General features: G+C 36.9%; 1 protein-coding gene across 5 annotated transcripts in view; it reads right to left on the reverse strand.

The window, feature by feature from the left end:
• Positions 1–14,928, reverse strand: part of MEF2C (myocyte enhancer factor 2C) — a 137,275-nt gene that overhangs the window by 60,694 nt on the left and 61,653 nt on the right. For all 5 annotated transcript variants that reach the window (XM_077817176.1, XM_077817177.1, XM_077817178.1 and 2 more), the window contains one exon: positions 10,270–10,473. In XM_077817176.1, coding sequence (XP_077673302.1) covers positions 10,270–10,473 — 204 coding nt within the window. The remainder of the gene's footprint in view (positions 1–10,269; positions 10,474–14,928) is intronic.

Here is a 14,928-nt window from a genome sequence, read left to right on the forward strand (position 1 = left end):
AGAAACAGGCATCTGTGAAGTAGAACTAATACTCTGCAATACAGATTTTAGGGCCCAGTTTTACATAAGAAGAGAATCATGAATCAAGTCTGAAGCACATTTATATTGCAAACATATTTTTCACATCTATTCTCGTAGCATTTTTACAACAATAACATCCAAACATTTACAGAGACACTGAACTCAAACATTTTGAAAGCAATTAGTGTGTGTGGAAAAATAAAAATAAAATAAAAGGGGATCTGCCAAAATTATAGGGCCAAATCCTTAGCCTGTGTAAATCAGCACAGCTCAACTGACGTCAAGAAAGCACCTCCAATTTACACCAACTTTGGATCAGGCCCATGTCTTGCAGCTGTCATTGCTTCAGACCTACCAAAAACACCTTCAGGAAAAGGGGACTCTTTAAAATGTTTTAAACAGTGTTTTCCAATGTCAGCCTTGCATTGTTTGTCACATGATGGTCTCTGTTAACAAATTTGGATTCATCTGCAAGTTACTATCTGCTTCCAAGAAAAGGCTAAAGACAACTTTCCAGATGTTGCACTTTTAAGCCTGCACCAAAAAGCTGTTTAGAATCACTAACAAATCCATAGCACTTGCATTTCTCTCTCGCTCTTTCCTTCTCTGTTTTATACAAAAATAATCTACCAGGTGAAGTATTTCACTATCATTTGGGACCCTTGAAGATTATGAAATATACTGCATGAAAACCAAACACTTGTGGAGAAATCATAATAATGAATTGGTCACTTCTACGAAAAACAACTCATTATGCAACTTTCCCTTATCTGTAGTATTCCTCATATTGGATTAATCTGAAATATATTCAAAGTAAAAAAGTGTAAAGCCAAATTCTGGGCTACTTTTGTTCCTTGTGGCAGGCCTCAAAGCATCTTAAAAAGCCTTCATTTGGCTGCAGAGTGTCAGTGGAGATCCTGGCACAGATTGGCTGTACACCCCTTGCCTGCTGCAGAGATCTTCATAGCGCGTCTAAATAGTTTAATGTGGAGGGGAGGATTATGGGTGAGCTTCAGACTTGATTAACGTGTCCATGCAGGGCACATATTAACTGGCCAAAATCCCGTAAAAGTGCGTGTGGAAGGGGAAGGTGGAACAAAAGGCCATTATCAGCTGGATTTGATCCTTCAGTTCAGCAACCATTTTGCATAGAGCAGAAATCAGTGTTGCCAAGTAAGTGAAGTCCATTTATTAATGTCTGGATACTGGTGACATGGCAGACTTTTTGAAAGCCTTCTCAATCCATCACTAGTGTTGCTAACTCTCATGATCTTATCATGAGTCTTGTGACAGCTAATATTGTTCTTAAAGCCTGAGCTCCTGGAGTCCCATGATTACAGAAGAATATCATCTTTCATTTTAAAAAGTATGTTTCAAACTTATTTGGTCAAAAACGTTTGGAATTAAAATGTGTGTGTGAGGTGGGGTGACTGACTTATGATTTTTTAACACTTAGGGCTGGCAATACTAGTTCCCAGCATCTGGCCCACAGTTGATAATCGTAAACCAAGAACCAAACATTCAAAAAGTTCCTAAAGTCATCATAATAACAAAGTCCCTTGGCCAAATTCTGTCCTCAGATATGCACACAGTGTAGCTGTTGAAGTCAGTGGGAGTCACGTGTGCATCTAAGGCCAGCGTTTTCCTGCAGAAGCTACTAAATATGGATCACTCATACTACTATATATATAAATAACACTTTTCATGCCTAGATCTCAAACCATTTCACAAAGGACGTCAGTCTCAATGTCTCCATTTTACAGATGAGGAAACTGAGGCACAGGAAAGTTAAGTAACTTGTCCAAGGTCACCCAGAACTCTGTCTACAAAGCTGGGAACAGAACTCAAGTCTCATAAGTCCCAAACCGATGCTCTTTCCATTTAAGTACTGCTTTCTTAGACCCCTTTAACTTTTTTTGTTGCCTAACAAGCTTACTCTATATTTAATGGGCCAGCTCCTCAGCAGTGTGTAGCTTCACTGATTCCAATGGTGGTATGATGATTTACACCAGCTCTGAATCTGGCCCAATCTAGATTTCACAGTTTGTTTGTATACAGTATTCTGTTACGATGTCAAGAGAAGAAAATACTCTTATTACATACACTACAACAGTTGTCCTGTTTCTTTTCTGAAATTTAGAAGATTTAAATAGTTATGGGGCTTATTTACCACAAATATACAGATCAGAGTCTTAATTGATATCAAGAGGCTTTCAAAATCTAATTAACCTCCCAGCTAGTCATTAGCTCTGTGACCTTTAGAAATAATTGACAGAAGCGATTTTTTCCCCTTCATCTCATTCGCCAGGTGACTAATCTTAGGTGTGCTAAAGGACCCACTGCACATCTGTAAGATTTGATGCGATAATATGTAACAAGTCAATTAGGAAAATGGAATTGTGGCATTTCTCGACACAATATACAGCCCATGTAGCTTGTCAGAAGCATACAGGTTTTGTCACCTGAATACTAGCCTAATCATCTCCAGCTTTTCGATGCACTGAAGCCACACTAAGTCTTAATTCTCAAGTCCCTGCATTATCCCACAGCAGATTTAGAAGCATTTCACTACACTATGTTGCTGGTTATATTAAAAGCCAATTAGATTTTCAACTGTAGCTAGTCCTTTTATACTTAAGTAAATATTGTACATGATGGACTATCACTTGTTGCATATTTTTCTTATACAAAATGTGGGCTCATTAGCTTTACCTGAACGAAGTGCCCTTTTTTTTTTTCACCAAGCCTGCCATTTATAAAGCTCTGCATTACTATGAATTTCTTCCCTTTCAGAAATTATCTTTCATCCCTACAATTTTAACATCATATCATATACGTAGGGCTCTGTGTGTTGTAAAATATACTGGACATGAAGGCTGCAAGAAGAGTTCCATGTGTTCACAATCCCAGCTCTCTCTGACTGAGTGGAAAATGCTGCTGCAGTTGGCACACATCTCTCTGGCTGTGCTCACTTCATTGTCCCTGTCCAATGCCACAAGCCCACAGGGCCCTGGGCAAAACACATTTTAAAAACTATGCAGAGTTTTGATTCACTTTTTAAAAAGACCCTGTAAGTAAAGTGTGTGTAGCTTTTTGAAACTGTGATTTATGCTTTCAAAATAGAACGATCATCTCTTCCACTGGCCATCTTGCAACAATACCCTATTACCCTCAAAAGCCCAGTAATATCGCAATCTTCTTGCTAGACTGAGCTCTGGATGAAGCTACCTCTTGATGAGGTCACTGATATTGCCATGAGAGTAAGGCCATCCAGAAATAAAGAGGAGGGGAGTGAGGACAGAGGGGCATCAGCAGTGATGGAAGGAGAAGGTCACTGAGAGTGACACAAAAGGAGCAGCTGGAAATGTAGGAGAAGGAGAGAACAGGATGAGGAAAACCCCTGAGGAAGGAAGACAGCAGAAAAGGAGGAAGTTATCAATTGTTTTGAAAGTGGCAGACAGATGAAGAAAGATAAGATTGGACATGAGGGACCATGAAGGACGTCAAGCTGAAGAGACCCTTAGAACTGGTCAGAAGATGGCACTTAGTAAGAGTGGTTTAAGTGTTGTGAAATAGAAATGAGTTTGCAGAGGATTCAGATGTGTCTTACTTGGGTAACCATGTGACTCTATCATTGTAATCCTTCTTTTTTTTTAATCTTTTAGCCCAATGTTTTTCTTTGTTGCTCTCACTCATGTAAGTTCTCTGGGACAGGTACTTGTCTTTTACTTATCCAGTAAAGTGTCTATCATGCTTTTGTCTGCTATAGAAACAGTGACCATAATCCATTAAGAGAACAGGGAAAGAGGAAATGTGGGTGGGAGGATATGGCGTGCTTGAGGAACTTTGAGGTGAAGGGGAGGAGGGAGCCAGTGCGGTAATGAGGCAGGCAAGTGAGGTTAAAAGAGGGTTTTATTGGGAGATGGGGGCTACTAACTTGTGTTTGAAGGTTGAACGAAAGAAGCAGGGGTCAGTGTGTGTAACAAAGATTTAGAAAAAAGAGAGAAGGGGAGGAGTTAGGAAGAGAGAGTAAAAGTGAAGGGAGTTGATAGCAGGAGAGACAGCTCAAAGTTATGAGATTGTGAGGAAAGAAAAAGCTGCTGGGAGTAAGGAAAAGAAGTTCTTGCTAGATAACATCAAAACTGTTTTAAAAACTGCTAAGATCATGGACAGGCGTGTGTGTGTGTGTGCGCACGTGCGTGTGGTAGAAGTTTAGAGACGAGCAGCTGGGTGATCAGTGTGGAGAAGCAGATCTGTTTGTATAAAGAATATGGCAAAGTTGAATGAGCAGAAAACAAATTATAGTGGAGGAATTCTGTGTGGTTCCTGTTTTTTCTCCACAAGTGCTCAGTGGTATGAGGAAGAGAAGAGCCAGAACAGAGGGTCAGTGGGATGAGTCTGAAAGAGGAACTGAGCAGGAGAATTTGAGCTAAAGGTAGTGACCATGGAATCAACAGAGAGGTGGAGGTCAGCTTGAGAAAGGGGGGGAGTATGGGAGAAAAGAATCAGAGAGATTGATGGGCTGGAGATCACAAAAGAGCTGAGTGATGAATTGGCGGGCCGGGGGGATGGAGTGATTTATGTGCATGGGGACAGAGTGGGAATCAGAGAGAGGGGACTTGGAGGTTGAGAGACTGAAAAAGAACAGGGCTTGGTAAAGATTCATGAGAGACTTGTTGAAGATGAGACAGTAGTTGAGGCTGTAATGGCACGGGGGAAGGCAGGCAGGAGACTTCACTTTAAAACTTCAAAAAGCCTAATGGCTTAGCTAAACAAACACACTGGATTTCTGTAATACACTTATGATTGTAATTATGTTTGCAGTCAAGATAAGTCTAAAAATAGTCCCCGTGCAAACAAAGGACAATGGCCTTTCCAGTCTCCTGGAGGAATGACACTGTGCTTTGGCATTATTGGCAGAACTGAATGTGCTAGGTCTTGTATCCCTTACTCAGGCAAGATTTCCACTTCAGGTCAATGGAGTTCTGCCCAAATGAAGAATGGAGAACAAATGCACTAGACTGGATAAATTAGAGCAAACACAGGATGATAAACAGCTGTGTGTCATGCAGCAGTCCTTCATACATGCTTCCTTATCAGTGGTGAGGTGCTGTCCATCTTCTCCCTTGTTCAGGTGGCAGTAGGCAAGTATTACAGTTGTGGTAAAGGTAAAAAGGGGTGAGGTGGGAGGGAAAGCTATATGATGCTCATATGGCTGGGGAACAAAGGCAGGTCCATTAACCCAAAACCTAGAGGTAATGTTAGAAAGTGGTCTCTGATATGGGGAACTGAGTAAACCATAGGGAAAACCATGATCAGGCACAAAAAAGAGGCAAAAGAGACCAGTTCTTCCTGCAAACAAAAGGAACTTATGGGCTGTTTACGCATGGCTCTGTAGCTTTCATAGACCTTAAGGTTTGGTACAATTGGCAATTGCAGACAAGATTTTCCTTATTATAATTGTAATATGTGTATTATGTCTAACAAATTAAGACCCATTGACTTTGTGTGTCAAAATAATCAAAACTGGTGTTTTCCATGCATTTTAACCAGACATATACTAACAGACTAAACTATTTTAACTAAGGTCATGTTTTCAAGGTGTGTAAAGATTAGCTCATTAGAGGTATCTTTATGAGATGCATGCATGCATCCTTTATTTATGACATATGACTCACTTACTTTTTAGGGACATGGGCAGCAAATTCACAAGCCATGGGCCTGATTCTCCTCTCACTCATACTGGGGTACAGCAAGAGAAACTCCACTGAAGTCAATGGTGTTACAACTGTGTAAAACTTATACAAATGAGGAGAATCAGACTCCATGATTTTGAACAAACAATGAGATCTCTGTTCTATTGCAGAAAGTGGAATTTGCTCACTTAAGTAAATCAACCCATCCCTTTTTCCCATCTTAATCCCATTTTTTCCTCATCCCCAAGCAGAAATACCAATACAGCCATTTATGACCTCAGTAACCAAAACTGGAGGATTGTGATTTTGTGCATGTTAAGTAAGTGATACTTATTATAGATCCCATTCAATTAAAGAAAGGGAGAATCTGATGTATTTTGTATACAACTGAAGATGGAACGAAACCCATAGTTGTAACAATGCTATTTTATAGATTAAACAAAAAAATGTAGTAAATGCAAAAGGAGTGTTTATTCTGAGAAAGACCTATCCCACTTTAAAGTAAAGAATAACAAGACTTCTAGTAATCTAAAATTTTCTATTGCACAAGAGAATTCTATTTTTAGAATGACAACTGTACTAAGTGTATTGTTTTTGGTACCTATCATACAGCATTGGGAAGTTTACATAATGCAGAAGTTGATCTTTGCCATCAAAATCAAAAGGTTTAGAGAGAACCAAACCTTACATAGCTCATACTATTCCTTAAAATAAATTGTCAAATCCCAATAACTGATGTGCTGTATTAAGAGAAATAAGGTTTAATGAAAGACTGTGGGATGGGTGGTTTAGTGGTTAAAGACACTGAAGCTTCAGTTTTAGGAACACAGTTCAACTCCAGACTGAGGCCTCAAAGTGAAGCTTTGTTTGCGGAACCAATACACATCACAAAACTGCCACACATAATTCAACAGGATTTGGAATAGTTGTCATTCACTGCTTAGAAGAGATCCAAACATGAGTAAACATGGAGGGTGAATACACTTTTCTCTCTCAAAAGTGATATACCTCCATGTTAGAGTTTAGGTGACCAGTAGGTGGTAAGAGGAAATTTACACTGTAACACCTGAAACAAACCCATTTAACAGATAACTTTTCCAAAGAACTCAAAACTCCCACGCCTGTATTTCAGAATACATTTTTATAAGGAAGGTAACATTGGATCTGTTGCATACTGCGTGAAATGAAGTTGAACAGGCAATTTCAGAGACAGGTATCATAAGTGACTGCGATTGTTATGTAAAAATAACATTACAGGATTAATTGTTTTTAATATGATAGATTAGAAAGTTTGAAAAGAAGACAAACCCGACTGGTTTAAAAGGTTTATAAACTCTCTTAATATTAGCTAATCTATTTCATGTCATGGCTGTACTCTGAATTCTATATGTACAAGTTGAGCAGCACTGAGATAGCTTGGTGCGATTTGCAATAACATTAAAACACCCATTAACTTATTCCAAGCCATTTCTTCCTTGAAAAACAGCATAACACTTATTAGAAATGCAAAGTCCTTTGCCTTCTGTTACTTCAAATAATAAATTGTTATCTGAAGAGTGGTATCTTCATAAATACTAGACATAATTAATTCCAGTAAAATGCATTTAAAATGGCTGATAATAAAACTAACAACTTTAATCAGAGCTATATAAAAATAATTTAGGCTTAAATCTGAATAGCAATAATTTCATTTGAAAGTAATGAAAGTATATCAAGGATTAAAATTATAACTGGGTTCAAAAAAGAATTAGATAAATGCCTGGAGGATATGTCCACCAAAGGCTATTAGCCAAGATAGTCAGCGATGCAGCCTCCTGCTCCGGGAGTCCCTAAACCTCTAATTTCCAGAAGCTGAGTCTGGACGACAGCGAATTGATCACTCGATAATTGCCCTGTTCTGTTCATTCCCGCTGAAGCACCTGGCACTGGCAACTGTTGGAAGACATGATACTGGGCTAGACAGACCATTGGTTTGACCAAGTATGGCCGTACTAATGTTCTTATCTATACTTTTTTTGAATTATAGGAATGTATACAATTTGAAGAAGTTGTGATATGTGCTAATCACCGATAGCGGAATTGAAAAAAATAACTAAACAGACATTACTATGCATCATGTGAAGAGAAATTGGGATTCTAAATTAATTACAGAGAATGTTACACAGGCATACCATGCATGTATTTCAAAAACAATGTTACTTCAGAAGATTTTCTTCTCTAGTTTTGTAGAAAGCTGCAAGCAGAGCTATGCTCTGTACTTTTGCTGAAGTACAGTTATTGAACAATCATTAAGATGAAAATGAACAAACTTAATAATACCATCCAATCCTTAGGCTGCTTTTGATTGCCTAGGAAGAACAAAATTAAAAGCTTTATGAAGTCTAGATGTCACACAGCCAAATGCAGCGGACTCTCCACAAGGAAATACTCATAATGCAGTAAAATTTTAAATGATCAATTTAAATATTTAAAATGTGGCAGTTTTGTATTCTGCACCTTACCATACAGTATATAGAAACTACACTGAGTGCAAAACCATCTGTCTGCTCTTTTGTGGGTTTTTTGCCCCGTTGTACTGGTAACAGTAAAGTTAATGATCAAGTAAAGACATACTTGCACAGATTTTTTTGGTAATATAATAAATCTTTTTCAACACTAACATAATGCTTAACTATTTCTTCCGACCTGGTAACAATACTGTCACTGGAGAGGCCTAAGCACTTCTCAATGCTAGAAACCACATCATTCAAACTGCCCACTGATTAAACTACTATCACAGCTAATCCATATGGGAAGAAACGTAATGAAAGGCACTTTATCTGGCTTCTCTTTATTACTAACATCATTCCGTTTAAATAATGATAATTCTCAGGGGATAGCCACCGGACTCCTTGTTGTTTTAGTGATAATTATATTTACCCATTTTTCGGCTAAATTTTCTAAGGGTTGAAAACAATATGGTTATCCACAGAAGTTTGTGTCCCCCACAAAATTACACATTCGAATGCAAACTGGATAACACATGAGTAAATCAGACAATTTTTTGGGGCAAAAAGTAAAATAAAATAAAAAGGGTTTTGCAGGTGTGCATATCATTCCCTTTGAAAATCTACTCCTTAAAGTTACAGCAACATAAACATAGCTTAAGTTTCACATTTACATTGAAGTTTCTTGGAAACCAAAGGACTTGATGATCAAAGGACCTACACACTCATTGTGAAGCACAGCACATGACCCAGATAAATCCCGACCTATTGGCCTGATCACCCGTTTCCATAGGAAAACCTGAAAGAGGGAGCTTAGAGGGAAAATATCACAACAAGGTTTTTCTCCCTAAGAATGTGCTCTTTTTGTTCTGTCAGGAGAGGAAGGAGGATAATTTGGGGGTCAGGGTTTGTCCCTTGCAGAACGGCACATAGGACTGGCCACCAGTGCCAGGGCTGAATCCCTAGAGATCAGTGGGAGACTTTGCCCATCTATGTGGAGGCTCCAAGGGGGGCTTGGAGAGGTGGGGGGAATGATGTACATCCCACACCCTTCGTGGTCCCACCTCACATGGATTCCAGTACCCATGGTGCACCCTTGGCGAGAACTCACTCCCTTTCCTAATGGGGGCAAGGAGATGTGCAGGTGGATCTGGGAGGTAGCTAAACAGTAGAGCCCTGTACATCAACATGAAACTATATTGCAAAAAGGGTTATATTCTTAGTTACAATATTTATTAATATAGTTTCATGTGACTGTATTGTGAACCTCTAGCAGTAAGTTCAATACAATCTATAGGCTCATGAACTATTTCTTCATCGAAAGTATCTAAAATGTACAAATTAAATTTAATCTCTTCCTTTGCAGTGCTCAAAATTCTTGACTGGTGTACATCAAGGGTAAAATTTTCAGAAGCCTCTAAGTTTCATTTGCAAAAGCACCTAAGTGATTTAAGAGTTTAAGGGTAACATTTTCTAAAGCACTTCAGTGACTTTGGTGCCTAGTCACTGAAGAGCTTTTGAAAATGTTTCCTGTAGGCTCCTAAGTCACTTTGGCACTTTTGGAAATTTTACTTAATGTTTTATTATATTAACAAAATCCATAAAAGTCACATTTACTTTGGTTTGAGTCTTAAACTATGTTTAACTTGCTATGATAGTAATGGAATTAATGAATGCTGAAAATGAATGTTTTAAGTTTGAATTAATATTCTTGAGCAGTTAAAATACAGATTGCTACATCTAACAGTCTACATTAAATAATTCTACTATGATAATGTTATAAAGTGTCAATAACGTTCTGATAAATGTTGTTTCCATGCTCTAATTTTACATATTTGGTAAAAGCATTCTAAGCAAAGTTGGATTTTTCCGATGTTCAACTATTTTTGTGTGACAGAGAAAGTGCAAACATTTGTCATATAACTTTTAAGTCAATTTTCCTTGAATTCTTTTAAATTACAGTGTTCTTAAAAATAAACTACACAGCTTCAGAAATCATTCAGCAAGATCAGATGTCTTAGATGAGCATTGACAAAAATTAGTCCTCACAGGACATATATTCTTACCTCAACAATATCTGAATTCGTTCGACTCTCATGTGGCTCATTGTACTCTGTATATTTCAGCAACACTTTGTCCATATCAGTGCTGGCATACTGAAACAGTTTGTTGGTGCTGTTGAAGATGATTAGAGCAATCTCACAGTCACATAGAACACTCAACTCATAAGCCTTCTTCATTAACCCAAATTTCCTCTTTGTAAATGTCACCTGGAAAAAGGAAAATAAGTCTATCAAAAATCCCCAAGTCTCTTTTCTAGAGTCCTGTTTCTTTTATGAAATTATAACTTGCAATTCTATAGTCTTTGAGCTTCAATAAGTTCAGCTGGAAAGCAAATAAATCAAAACAGTTCCAACACAGAACACAAATATCGAAGTGCTAAGTAACTGAAGGAAATGCATACAATCCTCAATGCACAATTCAAGCTACAGAAAGTAAAAAAATGGGGCATTTCCATTAGTTGAACTGTGAATTTTTCCTGTCTCATTAACCAGTTTAAACCATTGGCACTGGATTCTTCCCAAAATATTTTAATTCAGTACACTTAATCTTTTGCCCACACATAAGCTAGTAAGTTTATTCTGCATAGTAGATGTCTTTGCCACTCACCCCCACAACATTTTAAACATTACACCTCAGTTCTAGAAAACTTTTAACAAAAGATTCAGCCTATTCTTATTCAACAGGTCTTAGTTCCAGTTGAATTCCACCCCACAATTTATCTATCAGTAAGAAAAAAGTTATATCTCATTTAATTAGTCAAAAAAGATGATTTGATGTAGAGATGCACAGATCTATAACAGTTTTGAAAAATTACCAGATATATTAAAAAATCCTTTTTGTTTTACTTTCAAATTCTCAAGTGTCAGTACAATGAAGAATATAAATCGGGAGTGAAGAACAAGTTATATAAGTACTGACTAGCCAGCAATATATATGCATTACTGAGGTGAGTTCTTATCCATACATACCTGTTGACACATTTTATTTAATCTCAAAGGAGATACTTAGAAATATGAGTTAGCATTTTTAGTACAATGAAAGGATTCCAGTCACATTATCTTGGTAAATTAGGGATGCACATATATGGCTTGTGTGAGGGCAAGTCAGCAACTGCTATGAATCTTTGCGAACTATGCAAAATCTAAGCAGTATGAAGACCTGCAATTAAAAACTGAATTTCTTTCATGATTGATTTGCAAAGTTCCAATAAAACATACACATCTTAGTATATGAGTTTCTTACCATGAGAAATCTAATCTGATAGTAAGAACTGACTTGTTTCTGTTTTTTCCTGTATTCCATTTGCACTAAACACATAAATAGATATTTTATTTTTAATATCTATTTTCCTCTACAGTAATTTTCTGTGATGGATTTTGAAAGTGACTAAACGTACGGTACTAAAATAATTATCAGTCAAATCAAATATGCAGTGAGGGTATTTGACACAACTTGAGGGAAGCACTAATCAGGTAGTGTAGACTTGCTTAATCTGACACTCAGTGCTACCAATTCCTTAATACCATCAGTAAAAGTACCTATGCACATGGTTCATCACTTAGGCAAAAAAGATTCCATTCTGCATGGTTCAGAAGGCTGTTGTTTTATCTTGTTACACTCCTAATGCAAGCTAATGATAACTGCAACCCCACTCTACCTTGGAATCCCAGCTGGTCATGCCATGGAAAACGTGACATTTAAGTATTTCTAATCCCTACCAGCTAGTCTATCTCAAAGAGATGTGGCTGTATGCCAATGCTCTGTACATTTATTCTCCACGATGTATCATGAATGATGTCACTTTTATTGCCGTCTCGATCATTGTAACACCTTTATAAAATCTATTAACAACAGACAGATTAGTATTAAATCTGATTTTTTAAGCATTTAAAAAAAAACAGTTTGCACAGCATTAGATTTGAATCTATATTTTTGTCACGGCTGATATTAAGACATATCTAAATGGGTAAGGTCCAGCTGGCTTTTGCTGTTTGGCATGATTGATGAAATACACAGTCAAAAACTCATCTTACCATTGAAAAACTGATCAGTCTTTCAAATGCCTTTTAAACACTTTATCTGCTTGCAGAAAATTGTGATGCAATGTTACACACAGTAATATGAACATCTATATAATTTTTTAGAAAAGGCTAAACAAGCTATGGATCACATGCAGAGGGGAGAATGTACTAACCCGACACATTTTTCTGCATCTAAAACTATTTTCAATCAGACTAGTTGACCGCAGTACTGTAGGTGGAGTGCATCTATACAATATGGTTTCTGTTGCACAGAAACCTCAGAATTTAGCATGTTACAGCTCCTCACCATCAAAGTATACTTCAGCACAGAAATATCTTTAAAGCCACCGTTTGTGTTTACTGTTAGGTGCTCCTGAACATTTTGGGTAACCACACAGATGTGCTGCATAGCACATACTTATTTCATAACACTTATCACAAAAAAGATACTACTTATAGTGCCTTTTCACGAACACTGAAAATAAAAAGGACAACAGATAAGCTAGAGGGTTTATTAACTTTTCTTTAAAATGTAATCTTAATTGCTCTGAATTTAATTCACTATTATCTCCATGTTCTTTTTAACAGTCTTCAAATGTATTACATAATGCTTTTTTGCCATTGTTCTTAGACATAAAAACAATTGTATCTATTACTGTTTCTAAAGTGATCTAGAATATTACTCTTCTTTTTAAAATATGCCAGTCATTGACTGATTGCAATTCAGAGCTTTTGCACTTATACCTAATAATGTATTGTAATAATGTAATTTCTCATACTTTTACAATAGTTTGTAATAGGGATGAGCCTATTTATTTACTAAACTTGCAGTAGGGTCAAGACCTTCAGGAGAGATTAAGAATACTTTTAAAGGTACATTCTCCTTTCACATAATTTCCTTTATATAGCCACATCAAGAAGAGGAATATACTCATTTATCCTCTGAAGTATTTAAGTGAGTAATCTGAACAAACAACAAATATATTTAACTTTGTATTTTATGTCCAGTATGTTGTTAGCTATATTCACCTAAATCAAAATTAGCTAATAAATATTGACTAAGATGATAGATACCATATTTTAGCACTGCAGTGATTTCACTGAGTGTTAAAGATTGCAATAATGTATTAAAAATATGTTGTCTCTTTATGTCTAGGTGCAAGCCAACTGAAACCTATAGCTGGAAGTCTGTAATTCTGTACTTAAGAAATAATTTTTACTTGTGCGAAGTTAAGAACAACATGAAGTAAATACAGACATTTCTTAAACACAGTTGCATACACACAAACTACAGAGTAGCTTAATGATTCAAAAATTGTAGCTGGTCGTATTGAGGAGAAGGGATTTACTGTAACATTTCACAATCCAAATATGATCACTTTACTAGGGCTAAAAAAATCTCGAAAAGGAATAATCCTGATAACTGATCAGGAACTCAGATACTACAGACATTGAAAGCCATATAAGCAGCTAGATAATCTGTCAGACTACAGGAAAAATTTCTCAGGAAGGAAGACTTTTATAATGTAAAATCTATATTCTATTTCACAGCCAGAAAAATATAACTATGTGTTGCCAATTTACTGATGTATTTAAAAATAAATCTGATCTATTTGCATACACACAAAATATTACATGGATTTTGATGACATCTGATTAATATTAAATGTATTTTTCAGTAGCACAGATTGAATAATTTCATATTCTTACCCCTGCTGACTGTACCAAGGACTAGTTAATTAATTAATTCACAATTGAGCCTGATGTCCAAATCAGATTTGGGACATGCTTTATCCCTTCTGCTTTCTGGATCAGTGGATGTCTAGTACTGTCCTCAAGTTTCCATATTTTTCTTTGTATACAGGAGGTTTTATTGACTGGACAATTTGTGAAGTCCTGGGCAATTTGTGAAGTCTTGGACTAGTCTATGATGATAGTGAGATAATCGGGGAATTAAGTGTTGAGAAATATAAAATGGCTGCCTAGAATCAGGAGGTTGGCTTTTACCTGTGTTTAAAACCCTGAAGCCTCACACACACAAAATACATAAGCCATACAATAGAAAAGCAATTGTCAGTATTTTTAAGTTTTCAAAAGTACAGTATAAGTACTGGGTAACTAGTGTGGCCAAGCAGTGTTTCAAAGACAACATTTCCAGTGGAGTGTGCAGGGAATGGAGTATGTACTTGTGCAGCACGCTGAAAATTAATCAAGTTGCATGTGTTCTACATAAGCTCTGAATACAGCTTGCTTTATTCATTTAGAGCCTGCTATTCAGAGCTGATGAGCCCATGAATGTTGACTGAACAAAATCGTGATGCCCAGCACCTCAGATGATCAGGCCCTGAAAGTCTGCAGTACTTGGGTACGTAAAGCAAGGAAGTTTAAATGCAAAGATGATTGTCCAGGCTTTGAGCAAACCACATGCTTGTTTTAAATATTACAAAAACAAAAGAAAGAGTGAAAAAGCCAGTTCTTAGCTTCCCTCTCATAAATCAAGGCTAGGTCTTTGTGCATTTTGGACCAGATTCTGGCTAGAGGTTAAACTTACTATATGCACAAGAAGGAAAGCATGGACCAAAGGCAATTTGGGAGGACATTTTCCATCTTCAATTCTGGCTCTCCTCCAAACTACAGAAA

The sequence above is a fragment of the Eretmochelys imbricata genome, chromosome 5 (assembly GCF_965152235.1).
Source record: "Eretmochelys imbricata isolate rEreImb1 chromosome 5, rEreImb1.hap1, whole genome shotgun sequence".
Taxonomy (NCBI): Eukaryota; Metazoa; Chordata; order Testudines; family Cheloniidae; genus Eretmochelys; species Eretmochelys imbricata.